A 23,821-nucleotide genomic window follows, 5' to 3' on the forward strand; every position below is an offset into this window, starting at 1 on the left:
ATGCTAATCACCCTCTCGGGAGCAGCAGTGGGAGGAGGAGGAGGAGGAGGAGGAGGAGGAGGAGAGGAGCCATTTTGAACTCACTTCAAAGTTTAAGGTGGAAAAGTTGGAGCTCTCCAGCGCGGTGCCCGCGGACGATGCCCGCAGCGGGGCTGTGAGCCGGCGGCGGCAGCGACGCCCGGAGAGCGAAGCGGCGGCGGCGGCGGCGGGGCCCGGGCCGGGCCGGGCCGGGCCGGGCAGGGCAGCGAGGGCCCCGGCGCGGCTGTCCATGGACGAGGGCGGGTGAGCAGCCCGGCGGGGTGGATGGGTTGTGCGGGAGCCCTCTGCCCGCGATCGCTGCCTCGTGAGCCCTGGAGATGCCGCGGCTGTCGGCGGCCGCCGCCTGCGTGTCCTGGGCCGCGCTGCTCTGCGCGCTGGGGCGGGCGGGCGGCGGGGAGCCGCGGCCGCCCCGCGCCGCCCCGCTCCTCCACCTGCCCCCGGGCGCCGCCGGGCGCTGCGGCGCCGCCGCCGCGCCGCCGCCGCCGCCGCTGCCGCCCGCGGGGCGCCTGAGGGCGGCGGCCGCCCCGCTCCGCCCGCCGCGGGGCGACGGCGGGACGCTGCCGGCGGCGGGGGGCGCCCGGCCCTGCCCGCGGCGCGCCCGGCGGCGGGCGGCCGCGGAGCTCCGCGCGCCCGGGCCGGCGGGGGCCGGGGGCGGCAGCGGCGGGCGGCGCGGAGCCCGGCGGCCCCGGAGCCCCAGCAGCCCCCCGCAGTTCCAGCTGCCCAGCTACCAGGTCTCCATCCCCGAGAACGAGCCGGCGGGCACGGCGGTGATCGCGCTGCGGGCGCAGAACCCCGACGAGGGGGAAGCCGGCCGGCTGGCGTACTCCATGGAGGCGCTCTTCGACGAGCGCTCCAACGACTACTTCTCCATCGACCCCCAGACGGGCAGCGTGGTCACCACCCGCAGCCTGGACCGGGAGACGAAGGACACTCACGTGCTCAAAGTGACCGCCTCCGACCACAGCTCCCCGCGCCGCCGCTCGGCCACCACCTATCTGACGGTGACTGTGAGCGACACCAATGACCACGAGCCGGTGTTTGAACAGCCCGAGTACCGGGAGAGCATCCGGGAGAACCTGGAGGTGGGTTACGAGGTGCTGACTATCCGTGCTACCGATGGTGATGCCCCAGCCAACGCCAATATGCTTTACCGCCTGCTGGAGCCGGGAGCTGGCGACGGCGTCTTTGAGATTGATCCACGCTCTGGGGTTGTGAGGACCCGAGCCCTTGTGGACCGTGAGGAGATTTCTGAGTACCACCTGGTGGTGGAAGCTAATGACCAGGGCAAGGACCCAGGACCTCGCAGTGCTACAGCTATGGTGCACATCACTGTGGAGGATGAGAACGACAACTATCCTCAGTTCAGCGAGAAGCGCTACCTGGTCCAGGTGCCAGAGGATGCCCCAGTGAACAGTCAGATACTGCAGGTGCAGGCCACTGATCGGGACCGGGGCAGCAATGCCCAGGTGCACTACAGCATTGTGAGTGGCAACCTGAAAGGTCAGTTCTACATCCACTCTTTCTCTGGCGCCATTGACCTGATCAACCCTCTGGATTATGAGACTATTCGGGAGTACACGCTGCGGATCAAAGCCCAGGATGGGGGCAGGCCTCCCTTAATCAACTCCAGTGGCATGGTGTCAGTGCAGGTCGTGGATGTAAATGACAACGCCCCCATCTTTGTCAGCACTCCCTTCCAGGCCACAGTGCTGGAGAATGTTCCTTTGGGCTACTCAGTGCTGCACGTCCAGGCTGTGGATGCTGATTCTGGGGAAAACGCTCGCCTGGAGTACAAACTCATAGAGATGACACCACCCACTGGAAGCGCTCCCGTAGCGAGTGACTCTGGGTTCCCTTTTCAGATCAACAACAGCACGGGGTGGATCACAGTGTCCGCAGAGCTGGACCGAGAGACTGTAGAGAACTACCACTTTGGGGTGGAGGCCAGGGACCATGGTGTGCCGGTCATGACCTCCTCAGCCAGTGTGTCCATCACAGTCCTGGATGTGAACGACAACAACCCTGCCTTCACTGAGAAGGTGTATCACCTCAGACTGAATGAGGACGCGGCTGTGGGCAGCAGTGTCCTGACACTGACAGCAGTGGACAGGGATGTCAACAGTGTCGTGACCTATCAGATCACCAGTGGCAACACCAGGAACCGTTTTGCCATCACCAGTCAGAGTGGAGGGGGACTGATCACCCTGGCCTTGCCCCTGGATTACAAGCAGGAAAGGCAGTATGTGCTCACAGTCACTGCCTCGGATGGCACTCGCTTTGACACCGTCCAGGTCTTCATCAATGTCACAGATGCCAACACGCACCGCCCAGTCTTCCAGAGCTCCCACTACACTGTGAGTGTCAGTGAGGACAAGCCCATTGGCACCTCTATTGTCACCATCAGTGCCACTGATGAAGACACGGGGGAGAACGCGAGGATCACTTACATTTTGGATGATAACATCCCCCAGTTCCGTATTGACCCCGACACAGGCACCATCACCACCCTGATGGAGCTGGACTACGAGGACCAAGCCTCCTACACATTGGCCATTACAGCCCATGACAATGGCATTCCCCAAAAGTCCGACACCACCTATGTCGAGATCCTCATCCTGGATGCCAATGACAATGCACCCCGCTTCCTGCGCGACCGCTACCAGGGCTCGGTTTTTGAGGATGTGCCGCTCTCCACCAGCGTCCTGCAGTTATCTGCTACGGACCGTGACTCAGGCCTCAATGGCCGTCTCCTCTACACGTTCCAAGGCGGTGATGATGGAGATGGAGACTTCTACATTGAGCCCACTTCTGGGGTGATACGTACACTGCGCAAGCTTGACCGTGAGAACGTGGCAGTCTACAGCCTGCGGGCCTTTGCTGTAGACAGGGGCAGCCCACCCCTGAAAGCCTCTGTGGATATCCAGGTGACTGTGCTGGACATCAACGATAACCCTCCTGTCTTTGAGAAGGATGAATTTGACATCTTTGTGGAGGAGAACAGCCCTGTGGGCTCTATTGTGGCACGGATCAGTGCAGCCGACCCTGACGAGGGAACCAATGCACAGATCATGTACCAGATTGTGGAGGGCAACATCCCTGAGGTCTTCCAGCTAGACTTGCTCAACGGTGACCTCACGGCCCTGATGGACCTGGATTACGAGAGCCGGACGGAGTATGTGATCGTGGTGCAGGCCACATCCGCCCCTCTTGTCAGCCGAGCAACAGTGCACATCCGCCTCCTGGATCAGAATGATAACCCACCTGTATTGCAGGACTTCCAGATCATCTTCAACAACTATGTGACCAACAAGTCTAATAGCTTCCCTTCTGGCGTGATTGGCAAGATCCCAGCTCATGATCCCGATGTGTCTGACAGTCTGGCCTACACTTTTGTGCAAGGCAATGAATTAAATTTGCTCCTTTTGGACTCTGCCACTGGGGAACTCAAACTCAGTCGGGATCTGGACAACAACAGACCCCTGGAAGCCCTCATGAAAGTGTCGGTCTCAGGTAAGCAAGCATACAAATGGTAATAAAGTGTGTAAATCTGCTTGTTGGACCAATGTGCCGGCATGGGCAGAAATAGGCTACATGCAGTTTAGTGTGCAACCTTCAGTTTCCTGATGCAGCAGTTTATCTGTGAATTCTTGGAGAGGAACCACAAAAATGTGTCAAGCCCGTGTGCTGTGGATTGAAGCGGTGGTGTGTTGAAACTGTTCAGTAAATGTGGATCACAAGTGTGTGTGAAAGGGAATATATTCCCTCAGTTTAGGTGGTACTTTGGCTGAAGCATTTCTCATGTGATGCATAAAGCTAATAAATGACCTAATTGCAAAGATGTAGAGAATGCACACTTCTGGTTGACATATCTTTAATGCTTAAATTTGCTATTGACATCACGGCTTTGGAGAGCTTTCCCCCACTTTTATTTTCTCTTTTGTTAAAAAAGGAAAAAAAGTTGGGATTTTGTATTAGTTTGCTTTTTAATAGCAAGATATCGCTCATTTGTTTGTTCCGGTCTGTGTACTGGGAGGTCTGGCTGATAAACCTTTAGTGTGAAATCTCCATTGGTGTGGACTTGGTAAATGTGAAGCTGGTGGAGCTGCACTTGTCTGACAGGCAGAACATTTGGCCTCTGGTTTGCATTGCTGGTGTGTGTTTCTGTGGGAAATGCCTACTCTTAAAGCAGTGAGTTATAGCTGTGTAATAGCTCTGGAACATAGCTAATTGCACTGGGGTTGCTCTATTAGAACTAAAGGCAGATACTGGCCAAGTGTAGCACCAAAATCAGCACTGAAAAATCTGCTGTTGGGGGTGGGTGAGAGGACTGGCGGCGGGGATCACAGGATTAAATTACTTGGAAAAATTGTGTGTGTGTGCGAGGGCTGTTTCTTCTGTTAATATGAAGACTGTTCAATATTGCTCGATATGTACTCTTATGTGTGCTCTTAGGAGATTACTCTTTTTCTGCTCAGTTGTTTGTTTATCATGGAATTACTTTTTATGTCTCTAACTGTGGTATCAATCATGCAATGAGTAATTTCCTTTGCAGGTGCCACTCTATAAAGTTTACTGTGGACCTGATCCCATACTTCTGTTGACTTTCAGAGGTTATAACCAGATACATTCCTCTCCCCATCTCTGTGCAAACTAAAGCTAATATTTGTATTCTTTTTGCATAAAATAGCTGGAAGTACTAGGTATATGTAATGACACTTCAGGAGATGCTTCTCTTTGGGTGATTGTATTTAAAAGAATACCTAACTATGGCACAATCCTGGCAGCGCTTGCTACTGTAAGTAGTCATTTGGAGAGCAGTGGGGCCTCAGGGTAGTGAGCAATCCTCTCTGTTGTGTTTGCAGGCTTGAGCTCCTTTTTGCTTCAGGAAAATGAAAGTGATGTTAACTGAACTGATTGAAATTATTGTGGTGTATCGTCTGACAAGGGCCTCCAATTTCTTGCAAAATGCTAGGGGACAGCTAATGTGGTAAGTTAGCTCATAAATGCTGTTTCCGTGTCCTGGGAGGACTTGCAGAAAAACAGGCAGTTGGCTTGTGACCTTAAAAAAAAACATTTGGATTAACATACAGGTGACTGCGTGGTCATTGTCTGTCTGAACCAGTAGCGCTTTATCTAGCAGCAAGAGATAAGGACTCGGCATAGCGCAAGAAGCTTAGAAAAGTTGTTTTGTTAGAGTACATGAAGAGAGTGCTCAAGACAGAAAAACAGATTATACAAAGTATTCCTGTCTCATTGTAATGGTGTTGAAGCTCTTTTTACAGTTTGAATGGATGAAATCTAAGATAGGAGGATGAAGGAATTAAAACCTCTATTTTGTTAAGTAATAGGAGCTTGATCGTTAAGTGCATCATTTTCATATTTGGTGAGGATGTGAACTTTGAAAGTCTTTGTGATTTCGATCAAAACTGTCTGTCTGCTGCCTGCTCTGAGATATTTGAAAGAAGAGAGTTTTTTACTGATAGGATTTTGAAATAATTTTGACAAGCACTGGACTCCATTCGATGTTGATTTTGAACAGTTTGCTGTTTGGAAACTGAAAGGGCAGAGTTTTGCAGAGTTTGGGATTATATCCAGGAAACTCTCACCTGCCTGCTTTCTCTAGTTTATCTGATGTAGGCAGAGAAGAAATTCGGACTTAAATACTCCACGTGGTTATCTCCAAGTGTTGCAAAATACTTGTAAATCATCTGCTAAAATGACCTGCCAGTTAACTGAAAAACGTGCCTATCGAGTAGCCATTAACCTCTCAACCCAGACAGAAAGTCCTGCCCTAGTCACAGCTGCTGTTCAGGTCAGTGAAGAATTTGAGCTCTTTATGAACTTGGGGAATTTGATCTATATATGAGTCGGAAGTGACACTGCTGTTAAAAAATGTTATTTTCACCTAGTGATGTGGTCTGGTCTGAAGGCATGTAAGTGTGTGTGAGGCTAGTGAGGAGATATACTATTCAATTAAATTGCTATGAGACTTTGATACTTAGCTAAACTCAGTATTCTTTTATTTGATGTGAAAATGATTTGAATGCATGTGGTGATTTGGCCTGCTGCATGTAAACAAAATGTTAAGAATCATGAAAAACAAGAAAACTGTGATAACTGATTTAGTAAAACTCGAGAATGATGCACTTCATTTTTAAAAATCAACCTAATAACGTGGATGTCTTCAAAAGCCCTGTGGGTCCATGGGCGGCGGTGGGCAGGGTCCGTCCGTGCAGGGCTCTCCCTGGGCCTGGCAATGCTATGCTGGTTTAGCTGCGCCGCGAACCCCCACCACAGGTCATCCCGGGCCCAGAAAGAGGGGGGAGGACAGGGAGGTAGGAATGTGGATGGTTGTGCTTCTGCGGGTGTGTGGATATTAGCATTTAATTTGGGGTCGGGAGGGAGCTTTTGAAGTCTGTCTCTTTTGAAGCGAATCTCTCCATGTCCGCCTCTTGCCTGCTGCAGAGCAGCCTGACTGAATGAACTAGAGGCCGTTGGGGTGAAACTAGACCACGTGCTCTCTTCCATCCGCTGTTTTTTTTTCCTTTGAGCAAAAGTGACCATGGACAGTACGTCAGAAACGCTCATGAGCGGCACGGCTTGCTCTGAGAGCTGGTAGTTCAGCGCCCGCCTCCCAAGCTCATAGCACGGGTCCCGGGTCACCCGCGGGGATCGTGCGCCTTTGCCTTCATACCCTCCAGGCTTTCCTACAAGAAGGCAGAGCCTGGCCTTATATTCCCTTTCCTTCATGTAGCCTCATTAGGTTCACATTTTTTTAACAACAGGGATGAAATCTGGCCCCTGCTGAAATCCTGCTCTTGCTTTCCAGGGGGTAAGGATTTTACTCAGGGCATCTAAAATGGGTGATCGATAGTAAATCAGTCTGTGACTTCTTAGTGTTACTAATAAACATACGACTTAAATAGACAGGATTGCTACAAACTATTATTTTTTACCCACAATTATATTTACAGTACTGAAAGGGAAATTGTCAAATTGATTCAGGTTAGTTTGGAATTTATCTAGTCAAAAAACAGTTTAAATATTGCTCAAGTAACATTACATTTGCCTGTGTTAAACCTTAGGCCTCTGTCTCCCGTTGTGCTGTGGAGAAAAGCTGGTGCTAGCCTCGCCTTTGCACAACTGTTGCCCAAGTTTGCTTCGGGATCACATTGCAAACTCTGTGTGCACCTGCTTCGTTTTAGTGCCACAAGCAGTCCCACTTATCATGAGTGACATTTCACTCAAATACAATAGATCTGTGTGTAAACTCTTCTGGGATTAGAGTCTAATTAGTGAATGTAGATAAAATAGCCAACCTGACTGTATGCTGGAGCTTTCAAATGGCCCAAATAAATATAGATTTCGGACACAGCATTTAAGAGCCGTTATCCTCAGTGAGAGGTAGACACCCCAGTATTTTTGTCTGTGTGCAAGTTAAAGTGTTTCCTTTTACATTTCTTTGACTTTTAAACTCTAGTGGCATTTAGTGACATTATTGACTATCAACAAATACAAGTCAAGATAGAGCTCATTTGTGCTGCAATACACTTCTGTTATTTTGACGCAAAGATTGTTAAAGGAGCTTCATTATTATTGTAATTTGGCAGTCATTATGTTAATGATCGTGGGTCTCCAACTCAGTTTTTCTGTGTGCAAATATAACAGAAGATACTATACTTTGTTTTAGCTCTTATGATAAATTTGAGGCCGCCATTTGAAGAAAATTTGAGATTAAAGGGAAAAAAAAATGGAGGGAAAAGCAATCTTTGTAGGCCGATGGACATCTCCAAGGGTGCATGGCTGAGGCGGCGAGGCGGGGTGCCTGCCACCGGGAAGCGCGGGCTGCAGGATCGGCCAGGCACCCTGCGCCGCGCCGGCCTCGTGCCCCCGCGTTTGCCAAGCGCTGTGTTAGCTGTGTCTCCGTCGTGGACGTTGCCGAGGTCTTGTCTGGTTTGGGGCAGATATGAAGAGCAACCAGGCCGTTTGTGACCCACATCTCCGCTTTTTTGCAAGGACGGGCTTCCCTTTCCGTCGTGCACCCGGGTACTGGCTGGAGCAGCAGGCTGGTCTCAGGTATCAACCAGGAAGGATTAACTCATGAGCTGCTCTCGGCGGCCTCCCCGTAGCCACCAGGGAAATAAATTCCAGGAGTGTTAAACACGGCTGCGACGCAATCCCTGCAGGTTATACAATTATAAGATTATAGAAATTAAAGGATGCTCTCTCTCCCTCTCTCTCACTCCTTAGGTTAGAGGTGTTGTATAAATGCATATTTCTCAGAGAGCGCTCCTGTGGCGGCCGTGCGTGTTCTGTCACAGCAATAGCCTCAAACTGGAGTTTGGAGCTCTGATGTTGCTGGAGATCTTGTGCAGCCCTGTCTGCGCTTGCATTTCGCACGCATCCAGCGCTAAAGGGAGGAAAAAGCAGTAACTCGCAGACTGCAAAGACCAGGGAGACAGTAATGAGTGACCTCCTTAGGAAATGGTGTGCCGGTACGATACAGAGCTGCAGGACTGCAGCCTGTGGCCATTGCCTTGTGCATTAAGTGGCACTGAAGTGAAAGATCACCATCAATTTTAGTAGCCCTCATGCAGTGTTTTTGAAAGCTTATGTTTGTTTTCCTGAAATGGTGACTCGATAGTAGTGATTATCTTTTCCAAGTTAGGATAGCTCCCAGATCTCCTGTGGCTGTCCAAATTCTTTATTGGGTCTATATAAACTAGATTTTAGGTATCTGCCCCTCCATCCTGGAGTCTACTTTTCGTTGTAGCCTTTTGCAAAAGGTTATAACTGGCAGGAGAGCTAGTTTCCCTCTTCATATATATAATCTGCTCCAGCTGATAAAAAGCTTTTGCTAACTCATTGCTTTCATATGTGTTTCCTTCCACTCAATTCCTGGATTTCATAGGGGTTGTGTATTTTTATTTCAAAAGGCAGGAAAACATCTATGGCTATGAGAACAAAAAATTTAATGGAAGGGTGACTGACAAAATAACTTTTCAGTGAGATAAAAGATACCTACTGCAAGCAAATAAATAAATCAGTGTGTTATCCACAGCTCAAGCTCCTGTAAATAAGCAATTTCTTCACTAAAGTGGTGATCCCTAGTAATAAAAAGAAACATTTACCACAGCACACTTTAGAAAATAAATTAGATGGTTTATCTCAGTAAAAAGTTACTTTGTCAGTCGGTATGTTCTGCAAAATGCTACTGAAATGTAGCTTTTTATGTACATGTAGCTACTATTTTATGAACTGTAGCTACTATGGAAAGTAGCTGAAAATGTTTGTCTCTCCCTCTGTGTGTGCAGGGCATGCTGTGTGTACCTGTGTTTTTGTTGCACAGTTTTTAACAAGATATTTGTACCCTAGTATATATACCTCAGTGGTTGAAGTGTATACACATGGTTCTTCTTAACCTCATCCTACAAACTGAAGCCTGGAAGCATAAATACTAGAGGTCCCTCACAGCCGGTACCTGGAGAAAAGAGTTCCCGTTCCTCCTCTGGAAACTGTTGCAGTCGACAAAACAACCATGTCTAATGGCAAAAGGGATAATCTGGCATGTGGCAGCTTCCGCTTTTCCCTAAATAAAAATGCAGAAAGCTTGCCCGTGAAGTAGGTAGCTAAAATAGATATTTTCTGTAGGTTGGAACCGAGTAGCCAGAACCGCGAGCGCGGCCGAGTGCGCCTGCCCCGGGCTGCAGCTGTGCCCTAACGGCTTCAGTTGTTTGATAAGATAATGTATATCAAAACCCTAAGTAAACCTGAACTCAGCAATGCTGTTTAAAACCCCAAATTAAGTGCGTGTTTGTATTTGCAGAGTCGGGTCACGGTCTTCCTGTTAAGATTTCTCTGCAAGTTATTGGGTTGCCACAGGGTTTCAGCTTTTTTATGGCTGACTTTGTGTACACTTCGCTCAGTGTAATGATAGTTTATTTATTTTTTATTGCCTAAACATCTCTTAGTGCTGTTCAGAAGAGAGGGAGACTTCAGGGTAACGATAAGAAGGAATAAGAAAATGAGACTTTAGATGTTAAAGAGAGAAAGATCTAGGCTTTTTTTGATAAAAGTCCCAAGGAATAGAAGTTAGATTTAGAGAAATATGCTGAAGGGTTTGCCTGAAGAACTGTTTTTCCCTATTGCCAAATTATTTGCAAATGGGGAGATAGTTATAATAATCAATGTTTAATTGGATTGGTAGTTGTTTTATATTTCTAGACTCCTTTTCAAGCTTCAGGGTGTATTCATGTATTGGTTTGCTTAGTGCATCCCTTTTTATGATTTACTTCTCTTTTAGAAGTTACTGAAGTTGAATGTTCTTACTTCTGACTTACACTTGAAAAGTAGGAAGAATCCTCTTTTTCTTTTGTTTTGTTATTCTGGTCATGCAATTCTTTGCTGTTCAGAATTGTTTTAGGATGAGGTTGTGGAACCTACTGAAAACTGCCAAATACCGAATAAACATTGAGTTGCAGGCAAAGGTAATGACAAAAGAACCTTTTGTTTAGAAAAAAGGAATAGCTTTCTAGGCTTGCATGTTAGGATGATAGTAAACCCATCCTAGAAGTAGTCACATGGGAAGTAGATCGTGTGAAGCAGTGGGATTTTATACTTTATTATGTCCAACATGTCAAGCACTACTTGAGGAAGTAACTGGCTGCCAATAAGGTGTATAATTTCACATTTGTTCATTGAATGGCCCATTTTTCTTCAGTGCATGGAATCAGTATCTTAAACCTCCCTTTTGTTGTTGACTCCTGTCTTTGAAATAAATGGATTTTCTCAGACATTTCTATTCAAAATTACACATCATACAAGTCAAGACTGAGGAATATAATGCTGGGTTTCAAGCACGACGTTGCATGGAGGTGCCTTGCGTGTGTGCCACAGTTCAGTAGGACTTTTCCGGCCAGACGCTTCGCAGACCGTTTAATGGGAACCTGGGTGCTCTCGCATTTCTCAGAGGCCAGTCTGAGCGCGGCCCGGGTGCCTCCAGGCATCCTCAGAGAGGGGTTGGCGAGACTGATCCGTGCCCTCCACCCCTTCCTCGGTGTGTGCCGTGGGTCTGCCAGATGGCCCCGCGGCCGATGGGCGCTCTCCGGCGTTTCGGCTGGGAGGATGCTCTGGGCTCGCAGCTGCGGGGGCATGTGGTAGCATGCAACACCTGTGGCTGTGTTTGCAGTGCAACCAGATGTGTAGCTGCTGCATATGTAGGCATATCTGAGCTAGCTTTAGCCTAGTTATTTGGGGTATAGACAGCACCATACCATAGCATAGCTTCGGTGCGAGCAGAGTGGTTTCCCCAGGACCCTTGGTTGCCATGTGGGCGGCCAGCCCACGTGGGAGCCTGGGCTCCGATGGCTGCCGGCACCTCACCGAGGCCGAGCGAGGCTGCCGCGCTGCCGCGTTGCCGCTGCGGGCTGCAGTCCCGCTGCCGGGAGAGCGGCAGGGTTTCAGGGTGGGCAAGTCGGAGTGTATGCAGAGTCCTGGATCAGGTGAGACTGATGCAAAGACTGTGGGAACAGGACAGATCTCAGAGTTGGGAGCACAATTATTTTCTGGGCAGAGAAGAAGCAAAAGTGAAGCAGAAACCTCTTCTGAAGCTGACTGCTACAAATACCTTTTCAATATTTAGGAGAATAGGCAACTCTAGCTGTAACGCTCATGCATAGAAGATGAGTGAGGGGAGGATCAAATGGCAGAAACAACACACTCCCTCCTGCTCTCTCCATCCCCTCTCCCTCTCTTTTATAAGCCCTCAGGATTTTGAGGGCCAGTTGGTGGGGTCAGACTTGCCACATTTGAGTGCTTGAGATAACAGTACAATTTATGTGCTTAACTCAGTATTGCCTAATTTACAGGATTTGGGCAACTCGTTCTCTTAGCTTTCTTTGGCATTCTGACTTGTATTTCCAAAAATTTCTATGGTAACTAACTAGGAGATGTAGTAGGGTTAAAAGGGTTGAAGATATTCAAATCAGATCTAATAGCCCTTTTTGGCAGTTTTCCATGTTATAATCACTCTATCCTGTTTGTTTGTTTTTAGACAAAATAGTACTTAAACTGCTCTGACATCTACTTTGACATTTCAGAAACAAATGCCAATGCTGTCTTTTATGATTACTTGGCTTTTTTGTTGTCTGTTCCCTTTTTTAGGACTATTTTGCCAAAAGATTGCATAAAGCAGAGTGCAGAACAAGTTGACAAGGGGCTCAGTTCTTCAAAGCCTTGTTCACTGTAGTAGTCCACTTGAAAGAAAGAACTTCTGATTAAATTCATTTTTGCCACTTTATGTTTCTGTGACAAGTGACAGAGTTTTACTGTTTGTTTGTTTTTTTCCCCTAGTGCAGCTCTCTTTCCAGTGTTGAAAGCACTGAACTATTTATAGATGTAACAAAAGATGTTTCCAAAGGAAGCAGGATGGAATCTTCATGGAAAATTTTGTGACCTGTCATTCAGAGATTTCTTATTTGGTAAAGATTTGCCTAATACATTTTTTAATAAGGCACGGGTGTCCAAACTGTCTTAGATTTCATATGAACTTCTTGATTATGTTGGAGAGTGTAACCAAAGATACAGTTTGGTTCCTATGGCCAGGTTCATATCATCTGACGTTATCCATAGGAGAAATAAGTTATCTGTTAGTCACGTAGGTCCCACCCACGATCAGGTGATGGGTGGGAGGGCTGCAGGGTGGAGATGCCCATCTCACTCCACTGATTAAAGAGGGACCAGAGATGACTGACTTGGGCTAATTGCAGTGTTGTTAGATAGCTAAAGTTCAGTGGGATGAACCTGCCCTAAATATACGCCAGGAAGGAAGGATTAGTTTTCCTTTGTAGAGATGATTGTGCTTACTTCTGTTACAGAAAACTAGCTGCATTAACAAGCTTGGCAGACTAGAAAGGCTTGGGGTGGGGGGGGGACTATAACTAGCAAATGGGAAAATGTTTTGCCATGAATAACATTGGGGTATACTTTAAATGTTTTCAAGAGTTTGAGTATATGAAGGGGAAAGGTATGTTTTTGTGGGAATTTGGCATTTGACAAAGAAATAAAATTCAAAACTACTTCATAAAGGTGATCTTTGCACTTGTGTAAAAAAGCTATTGGACAGAAAAGTAGGATTTGCTAACATTAGAGAAAGGAAAGCTTTTGCACTTCGTTTCAACAAGCAGTTACAGCTGCTAATCTGTAACTGCTTTCATATTTATTCCAGCATTTACGCTTGCCAAGCACAAAAAAAGCAAATAAACAACATGGTAAAGCTGTAGTAAATCCTATACAGGTCACATAATAAGCACGGACACATTACGCTTATCAAATACAAAGAGAGGCATAGGCGGCCAACCTGTTTTCAACACCATTGCAGAAAGCATGATAGATGCTACATTCCAGGAGGTCTGTAGCACTTTTGGAAATGACACATCTGGTCAAAATATTTCAACACTTTCCGAAGAAGGGAGACCAGGGAGAGCCCATTGTTAACAACCATTGTCAACACTGGCTCTCTTTCCTAGTGTGGAGCCTGTAGTCTATATCTAGTTTCAGGGAGAAGCACAGCCGTTTGGACCCTGCAAAAAGGGGCAGAGTGGGACTGCGTTATCAAATTTGAGTTTCACAGACATGATGGCCAGCATCTAGCATTCTGTCTTTACAGTTATATCCCAAGGGACCTAATGGGTTTGGAAGTTTTCATGAGAGTTAATAGCGATAACAAAGCAAACTTAATCAGGATGATTCTCTGTAGCTGCTCTGCCTCTGGAGCAGGTTTTGTGGGTCTGAAGAATTGCTGGATCTGTTGGCTTTGCTCTTTCCTTTCATTAGCTCCAGATCAGATTCCTTGACCCTGTTTGAAACTGATGTTAGCAGTTCATTTAGTTTATTTGATTGAATTCATGCCATAGCACTTTTGGATTTTCCAGGGAGCCAGTCCAGAGCAGCCCCTACTTTATTTCTGTGCTTTCAACGTTCATTGTACTGGATCTAACTCCGAAGGAGACCCTTTAACATCATAGCTGTATTTTTTCTCTAGGTAGTTATCTGAATTTAGTTTAAATCATGTAGAAGTTGTCACACACTAACTAATGCATTGTTTGTTTTAGCAACGTGTGGTTGCCAGCCTCCGGACACTACCGGGCAAAGCTCTTGTTACTTGCGGTACCTTGACCTAGCTAGGAAGAGGCGTTTGGCACCTCTGAAGACTTGGATCCAGTAGAGGACTTGCATATCTAACTAAGCGTTACAGGCCGCAGTGCCTCACTTTTCAGGTGTCTGTTCCCTGGAGTGGTATCCTGATTTAGGCAATTAAGTGTCCCATAAAGTGGGAGCACTTGAAATACCACCTTGCTACCGCTTAGGCACTTCACTCAGCATAGCAATGGGGACACTTATCTTGGGCAGAGATGGGCTGGGCTCCAGTCCTTGATCTCAAAGCTCTTGCTGTGCTACACATTAAAGAGGAGCTGAATATGATACAGAAACAGTTTGGGACTTATGATTCCCATCTCTTAGGTAAGTGCCGTAAGCTCCAGAGTCGTGCTCACACTTGCAGTGTGCTTTCTGGCTCACTCTCTTGTATCCAGGCACCTCTGTTTCACTGGAGCACCAGTTTAGGTAGCCTGGCTCTGACCCAATGTTGCTGGATTTTGTTTAGGCTGTAGTAAGAGCTGGATCGCAAACTGTTCACATCAAGACTAGGTCAATTCCGGCTGTAGCCAGGGTCTCAGATCTTCATACCCAGGAACTCAGAGGTAAAATAAACACCAAAGAACCCCAGGGCTTTTCAAAGACTGCTTTCCTATTTATTAGATCTGATTTATTTGTCTTCTGGCTTTAACTATTTGTAAATGTATTTTTTAAAAAGCCTCCTCTGACGTGCATTCATGTGGAGAAGCCCCCAGATGGACGAAAGGGTCAGTTATGGAAGGATTCGTGGGATCAGCCTATTACACCGCTAAATATCTCGAGTTCGACACATCTTCACCTACTGTTTAATCCTCTTACTGCGGTTTGTCACGATGATAGACTCGCTAGTAATTATCAACATGTTACTTCTTGTTGCTTGGATCCCGCGGCTTCTCCTGCAATGCGCTCGCTGACGCTAGAGCTGGTTGACATGGTCATGACACATGCAGTAAAGATCTCTCGCCGAACTATCCCATCGGTTTACTATTCTCCCACTTCACGTGGCGTGTATTTCTGATGTTGCCCTTTTCTTATTGACACAGTGTAATTCAGCAATGTGTGCTCTTCACTTCAGTTTCTAGGGTTCACAAAACCTGCTGGTTCATTCCAGTTGGTTTTGCAGCCTGTTGGTTGGAAAAGGATTCGTCCTAAGGTTCAAATGGATGTTTGAAGTACATATTTTTTGGCTTACTATTTAAAGGTGAAATAATTGGTTTAGGAAGAGTTTACTACTAGTTCATTTCAGTAGTTTTCCCAGGGCTACAGGGAGGGAGCTAGAGGAACTTTATAAAGGTTTGAGTAACAGTTTTGCATAATAGTTGAAAGTGAAAAAATTTCAGAAAGTAATAGCTTATGCTGTGTTTGAGTCTTAAGTAAGACTCAGATAAAAATAGAAACAACTGAACAATAAACAGAGAAGCAGAGAAAACCCCAGATGGGCAATTTGCAGCCACTTAGAACATCCCATACATGTAAAAAAATTAAAAAGAGTTAATGGGATGTGGAAAATAATCTGAGTTTTTCTGAAATGATAGATAAGATAGGTTCTGTTAACTTTTAACTTTTACTTACTAAGTTACCTAACATTACTGTACACTGAGTTTGGAAATCTCAATCTTGTATTTGAGGAATTTATGTTTAGACATAGAACCTTTCATCTATAATCTTCTGTCCTAGGGATCACTATCACTGTTTATGGGTTGGGCAGTAGCTCCTCTAAGCTGCTGACAGCACGCTTGGAGTTGTTTGCACTGGTTATGCAAAGCGTAAACCCAGGATACATTTTAGGATTTGGTGGATGTCTAACCAGGCTGAAAGCTTATTATGCGAAAACATGCTGGTCTTTCTTTTTCCTTCTTGTTATCCTCTTTTCCCCTGTACCTTTGTGTTTATTCTATGCGTTTGCTCTGTACTGTGTTTAAGAGAGGCCCTGTGTTGGCAGGGTGCGTGGCTTGCAGGGACCCCAGCCCGCAGGTTGCTGCCACGCCATGGTCACCACTCCTGAGTGAGCAGAGTCTGTCTCCTGCAAGTTTGTACAGGGCCTTGCACTGTGGAGACCTGGTGGGGGCTGTTTTTGTAATACGTGCAGTAAATAATTGTAATAACCACCAGGCATCTACTGACCGAAAGCCCTGGGAGATAGCTAGATATGATGGTGGTGCTCTGGGCTGCCCCTGGGCCCTGCTGATTGTGCTTCTGATACTGGAGCAGACGCTTCGGACCAGGCAGCAGTTGCCTGCTAAACATGGTGCTTGCCAACGTTTTGGTAGTCAACGGCAAACATCCTTCCTCAGTCCCTTTCCTCTTTCCTGCTGGGCAGCAAGGCAGGTTTCTCTTTTATCCCTTACCTTGTTTTGACCACTACACTGTTTCCATACTCTCTGATTCATGGGTGCATTTGCTCCATGGTGACGGGCAGGATCCATTTCTTCTAGGGATGCCCTGAGAGAGGGTTCCTATATGTGCAGGGCTGTGAGGGGGCCCCTATAATATGCAGGGAGCAAGACTGTGCTGCACAGGAGGCTGAACCAGGGGCATCCCTTACGCTTCGAGGATTTGTACCACTGCAATTCCTTCTCCCCGTTGTTGCCCTGTGGATGTTAAAGTTGGAAGCGTGTGGAGGTAGCTACGCCAGTGCTCGTTGTGGAGTGTCCAGCCTGTTACCGCTGATGTCCACGTGGCTTGGTCTCCATCACTCCTGCTGGGGTTATCTCCTGCATCCTTGGCACCACGGTCCAGGAGCGAGGGGGATCTGGATGCCCAGCTTGGGTGGGGCTGCTCAGGGCGGCACTGGTGGCCATTCTGGGACTGACTGCTCAGCCAGCTCAGTGCTGTGGTGTAGAAGTGTGGATGGGCAGAGTGGCTGGCTGTATTCAGGGATGTGCCTGCTCCCAGGCTCTCCTCCATCCCGAAGACCTGCAAGTCCAGAGCAGGGGACCTCCTGAAGCATGCTGGGGCTTCCTTTTGGACCACGTTTCCCTCACAAGAGCACAGGAGCATGGGGAGGAGGCATGGTACGTACCTACGCCTTGTGAGACCAGAACACGGCCAGCACGTTCCCCTGGGAAATGTGTCTGGGTCCTTCATGTAAATGTGGAAAGTCGTCCCTAACTGTGGGCTCTGCCCAAAGCTCCCTGCTCTGCAAAGACCTCAGAGATGCGCAGTGTAAATTAGTGACTCGTGGAGGCTTTGCTGCATGGCATGTTCAGCCGAGCACCCGTTGTGGCCAGCCTACATCCTGGGAGTTGTCTGCACGCTGGATGTCAGTGCCTGGCATCTTTGTAGTCCGTGGGAGCAACGCTCGTGCCCATGAGTGGGGAATTTGGCCCAGTTTGTATCTAGATACTCACTCTGGTTCTTTATTATCTTTTGTGCTAGCTGCAGCTGTCATTACTGTCTAGCTCAAACAAATATGTGTTGTTACTTCTCTGTGCATCTGTTCCATTATGGTTTAGATAATAGCAGTGTCTGTAACTTTATTCAGATTTAAGAGGCTTTAAATAAAGAAATTCCTAATTACTACTAACAGCATTGATGGATGTGAATGATTAATAGCAATAAACTCAGGTGTGAACTGAGAGGCGAGGACATTTTTTATATGGTATGCAGTGAACCTGTTTGTTTTGTATGAATGGGTTTTACAAACTTTTGTACAATTGCTTTTAAAATATGTCCCTTGCCAAATTGTTGGGAATTTCTTAAGCTGAGATGACTAATTCACTCCATGGCGCAGTGCATGTATATCAGCTAGACTGCTCTGAAGCTGAGGTGCTGAGATGATCAGATAAAATTACCCAAATTCCTTAGAAGTCTCAGGAGCAGTTTCACATTGATTCCTTGTTTTCTGCGGGAAGTCCTTTGGGAAGGTGGCTTCACCTGCTCCACGGTGGTGTCAGTGACGCCCTGGTTTTGCTGTTCATCTCCTTAATCTGACTTGAACTGTCAAAAGATCCCATTGCTCTTTTCAAGGCCTAAAGGGAAAGTGAAGTGGCAGCTTTCAGGGCTGAGTTGAAAGCTTTCCATCAGGCCTGATTACTGTTGTCTGCTTAGACTGAAGAGTGTCCCATGGGGTAAACTTTACTTGCTTTACTCATATTCAGTGCATCCCATATAAATCCTATAGGATGACATTTCATTGTTTTAGTGTTGTATAAAGTCAGTATAGTGAGCATTTTAGGGTACTTAAACTTATATAAATGAATAATGGTAAGAAAAGACTAATGAAATTCTGTCAGGCTGATGAAACAGAATTTTAGAGAAATGAATCTCTCTGAGATTTCTTCAGTTGTGAAATTCACAGTTTTTGCTTTTTGGATTCTTTATACTTACTGCTTTAATCATGTTGTATAGTACTGCATAATACCCAAAAAGCTGTATGCTTTGCTCAGTCAGTAGGTGAGGCTCCATCAAGGTCACTGAATCCCTCCATTTAACCAGCAGATTGCTCAGCCTGATAATTTTAGTGCCACATGTCTGTGTTCACATTTACAGTGAGTTTTCTATCTTGCAGTATTTTTGCATTTTACTGTATAGTAGTTAGTAAAAGCATGGCTTGGACTTGTTCTGTGACAAGCGCGATCCCTCCCTGCTTCCCATTCCTGGCAGTCAGCAGCTAATTTGCTGGAAGTCTGTTCTGGGGCAGGTTTTTGCATCCTCCCAACCCCCGGGTCAACCTCACTGACTGGTCAGAGGTGCAGGCACGCTGCGTAGAGGCGCAGGTCCTGGGGCGGCAGCGGCCGAGGCCGCGAGCTAGCCTCTGCGAGCTATTGCTATGCTCACAAATGAGATGCTGATCCATTCGAGCTTCAGCATAATTTAATCGCTTTTGGAAAGCACAGTGGTTAATAATACCACACTAACAAACTGCCATTGCTTCTGTTCCTTGTTAGACTTCTAAATTAATTTCTTTTCCATTTTTGTTCATAGACATTTTGTAGCATTTAATTTTCTCTTTGATAATTTATGAGTCATGAAAATCTCATGGAACGTATTAGCCTACTTGTGATGGCATTTCAGCACATTTCTCACATTTCCTTCTGTTGGGTTGTGTGCTACTACTTGTTTAGAGGTAATGCTGTCCCTTCCCTTAGGAAGTAATATATTGTTAGTATATAGTGTCAGGACTATGATGTGATGTGTCAGGACTATGCTGTGCTCTCTTAGGAGACTGTCCCACCTCTTAGGTAGTATTTATAAGGTTTCTTCTTTATGGTTCGTCTCCACCAGATGTATAATCCTCCTTTGAAGTCCTGCTCCCTTATAGTATTAGTGGTAATAAAGAGACAATGTCCCAAACAGAGTTGTGACTCCTTCAGTGAAGGTTTGTGTTGTGGACACATTCGCTCTTTTGTTTTAAAGAGACTTCGGAGAATTTGGAAAGGAATTTTTCTGAGATTTCCACTGGGCAGATGTAACTCCCTAAAAATGACCTGTGAAAAGGACTTTTAGTAGTCCCTCAGGGTTAGAAATGTATGTGAAATGCCTGTGGTGTGGCAGAAATATGTTGTAAAACTGTGTACCAGGGTAGGGGCTGGTGATCTGCAGCATGAGTCTGCTCATCCCAAGAGGAAATGAGAGAACAAGTTTAAAGTAAGTGATGGACCGATGATCCTCTTAGCTGTGCTTCTGGGCACAGTCAGACATATTGATGGAGCTGATAAAAGTATGATCTTTCCTTCCGTGGTATGATTGAAAAGGAGGAAAAGGGAAGTAATCAAATACCAGGATGGAAAAATTATTGTTTTCTGAAATTACAGTAACTTATTATTCTTGTCCAACCATCATGTATGTGTTTAAATTGGTACAGAAAGAAAGAAGCAATATAATGTCTGAAAAATGCATTGAAATATGGCTCTTCCACTTTAGGGGTGTGTTAAGTGGAATGGTTTTATTAAAGAAAGTCAAGTATTATATGTTGTTGTACAAGACACTGCTAATACCTCTTGTCTGTAGTATTCTGATAGCTCTCATTCAAGAAAAGTTAATTTATCCTGGAAAAGGTGTTCAGGGGAAAAGCTGGGAACAGAGAATTTACTTCACTGGAGCTATCATGTATGGTATAAGACTGCATCTTTAATTTGGCAAAACAAAAAGCAAGGACTATGAATATCACTGACCTCCCTGAAGTATTTGAGGAAAACAAAGGTAACCGCAGGTCAGTTAAAAGAAAAAGAAAATATCTAAGTGAACTGACTCTGAATAAATGTAGAGGTGGGATGTTAGAAGGCAGTTTGAAACCATCAGAGAAGCAAAGTTCTGGAAAAGCCTCTCTGTAAAGGGATCCAAAGAAGCACAGCTGGGTTTGAGATGCAGCTTGATGAATTAATGAATGCTTGATAGTTTATGAGTAGTATTATGTATATGCAATGTACTTCCTTGAGAAGCTCCCTTGAATAGAAGATTGAACCTGTTGATGGGAAAATTCTTTCCCATTCTCTTTTTCCTGCAGAAATTAAATACACATATTAACAAACTGCAAATGCATTAGCCCTTTGAACTACCTAAACTTGTGTAAGTTGTTCTATGTTGATAACAGCATTGCTATTTTCTCTTAAACATGGTGTCAAAAGAAGATAAAGAATCCACAAGGCAGATAAATTATTAGGGCTGGAAGATGCACAGAAATGTCATAGGCTGTGAGTCACTGCAAATATAAGCCGATCTAGCTTCTGGCTGCTTCAGTGCAAGGGAGGATGAAAATTGATTAAAAGCCAAACTACCAGTAAAAAAGACAAACCAGCCAAATACAAAGATTCTGACGGGGCAAAGAAACAGCTCAGTATAGTATCAGATGAGTACCAGTGCAAAGGAGGAGATGGGACCATGGCAGCTAGCAGTTAGATTGGCTTAGGTCAGCTGTGCATTCGCAACCAAACTCTGAAGAAAATTATTCATTTTTGTTGTTTTTTTGAGTTGGATTTTTATTACTTTGTGCTGAAACAATTCAGCACATGGTTGGACAGGTACCAGAAATACATAAGGGAGGAGGCAGTAATTAGGTTGGTTTAGGCTCTGCCCTTGCCATGGTGGGTGCCCTTGCCTTGCCTTGCCTGTGCTACTTGATATTAGAGGAGATTATGTGTGTTTGCCCATACTTGTGTTTTGTCCCCTCTGGAAGGCAGAAAGTCTCTAGAAAGTCCTTTCAACATACGAATCTCCAAAGGTTACGCTGCCCCTCCCTTAGACTTGTGCAACCACATTGTCTCAGACTCAGCGGAGAATTTGTTCCCGTGCTGTTTGCACAACAGTGAGCACCTAACCCGTGTAGGTAAGTGTGTCAGCGCTCACGACTCTCTTTTGTGGGTACAAAACTCCTTGCCTATATAAATATGAAATTCTGCCACCCCTACAGCTTGAAACTACCACAAATTCTGTGCTGCGAGATGCATCTATATTGCCACCAGGAAAACTGTATAAGATCTTTAAATGGTGAACATGTTTAAAAGCCCGTATCTTGGAAACACACAGAGTAGAAGGAAATACTGTAATAAATGAATGCAAAAATAAACGACTGAATATTTTTAGTCCTTCATTCCCTGTAGTTTGCTGCCTTTCTAGATTTCTTTAAAAAAGTTTTAGCAAATCTTGGTTTAAAAATGTAAGAAATCTTATGGTAATAAGGATTTCTGTATGGTAAAAGTATTGAGAAAGAGGATGTGTTTATGTGCTCTGGCGAAGTCCTTTTGAATTATCTAGGCACTACTGTAACTGATAAGTGAATGCTGATAACCCTGTTAATATTTCAAGGACTCTATGCAATTATTGGGGAGCAGTAGGTAGCTATCACATTCCTTCGCACTGCAGGACAGGTTTCTTATTTGCTGTCTTACTGTTTTTATATACATACAGTTTTTCAAGCTCTATTCACCTTATCTCACGGCAGCTCCTTGGCAAGCAGCCTCATGAACTTTTTCAGATGCTTCTTACTCACAGTGGTTGGGCTCATTGCCTACCCTGGTGTGGCTGGGATTTGGATTGCAAATTCCTCATCTGAACAAAGAGGGAGAATGTAAAAGCCTGGGCTCTGGCCTCTCTCACACTTTAGGAAGCCTTTCTGGCTTCAGAGGATTGTACTCATAACTCTGGCTACACTTCAAAAAAAAGTTTCTATCTCTGCAAAGACTGGTGCAGCTCCACCGGTAGGTGTGTTGCTAGAAAAAAAGAGAGGCGGCTCCAGGGAGGTTACTAGTATTTTAGGCGCCATCTTATCTGCGGCTCACTTGAGCCTTGCCCACACTTGTTCCCTTTTTTCTCTCCCCCGACCCCTACTTTGTTTCCTCAGAACCCAGGGACTGCAATTCAGTGTTTTTAGAAAAGAGAGAGGGTGACAAAGCTGAACATAGGGCGCAGAATGTGTCCAAATGTGTTCCCACGTTGTGTCTGTAAGCTGCACCCAAATACTGTGTGAGCAGGCAGGCTATCTGAGAACCGACTTGCTATAATTGCTTTCACGAGACAGTATCAACTGGGTAGGATTTGGCCTGTACTAGCTTGTATTTGGTGAGCAGCAGAGGAGATGAAGCAAACTAAGCAGGGTGAGTCATCAGAATCAGGCTCATACTAATTGGCTTATGTGTGTAAAAACGCTCAGAGTTGGGAAATGGTCTGTCACTGTCATGAAATCAGTATCTTCCTTTGGTTTGCTGCTCTCAGAGCTGTGGGAGAAGGCTTGTGGAGACTACTACAGTCAGAGAGAAAAAGGTGACTGTTTGTCTTAATATCTCATTCCCAAGGGGTTGCAGGCTGGGGAATTCATGTTACTGTGAGGCGACCACTGAAACTAATGTCCTTGCACCTAGAATTAATTCTTACTGTGCTTTATCCATCCTCAAAGATGACAAAAAAGCTTAAACCACTCTTTTTTTTTAAAAAACATATACAGAAGACTTTGCACAATGGTAGCACTCAGTTAAGCGGTCCATAATAATTAACCAGTTTTGTTTAGAAAGTGTGGTAATTTTTACTGTAAGACAAGTTTGTGTAGCACAAAGAAGAAAGCTGCTTTCATGTCTCTTGAACTGCATTTTGATTTTAAATCTTCCTCCCTTTTCTCTCTGGCATCCCTGTGTTAAAGATACTCATTGCACACAGAGATCTCCACCTCTCTTGTTGCATGAAGTTGTAGGTCTTCATTTTAATGAACTAAGGGGAGCCTGGGGGAAGTAGAGATAGCCAGATGGTCACTGGCGTTATCCTTCCCAAGACCCTGTGGCATTTAGCAGTTAAAAGAAATCTAGTCAGAGACGCTCTTTCTTCTGCATGGGAAACCCTCCTTAAGGCATAAACTGGAAGGCAGACCCAGCTGAGAAGCCTTCTTAGGGAAACCTCATTTGATTTTCAGAAAAGCTGTCTTGAGAGCCAGTTGGGAGGCAAGAGCCAGCTGGGAGGCAGGGAGCTTCTGCAAGGAAAACCTCGGTCTCACACAGCTGGGCTGGGATCCAGAGAGCTCCAGGGCTGCATTTGGTGGGGCACGCGCCCCGGGGGCTTCCTCTCACCGGCTACTGCCCAAGGGTTTCTCCTAGGCAGGAATGGTCTGGCCATCCGTATGAAATGATTTCTTGAATATAAGGTACACAGAATCAGCTTCTTG

The 23,821-nt window shown here is 45.9% G+C and overlaps 1 protein-coding gene across 1 annotated transcript in view; it reads left to right on the plus strand.

Annotated features, from left to right (window-relative positions):
* The first annotated feature begins 250 nt into the window (after nt 1-250).
* The window catches only part of CELSR1 (cadherin EGF LAG seven-pass G-type receptor 1), a 183,415-nt gene continuing 159,844 nt past the window's right edge, over nt 251-23,821 (plus strand). Inside the window, exon 1 of the mRNA XM_067315932.1 lies at nt 251-3,549. Coding sequence (XP_067172033.1) covers nt 357-3,549 — 3,193 coding nt within the window. The 5' untranslated portion in view covers nt 251-356. The remainder of the gene's footprint in view (nt 3,550-23,821) is intronic.

This window comes from Apteryx mantelli, chromosome 1 (assembly GCF_036417845.1).
Source record: "Apteryx mantelli isolate bAptMan1 chromosome 1, bAptMan1.hap1, whole genome shotgun sequence".
In the NCBI taxonomy this organism is placed as follows: Eukaryota; Metazoa; Chordata; class Aves; order Apterygiformes; family Apterygidae; genus Apteryx; species Apteryx mantelli.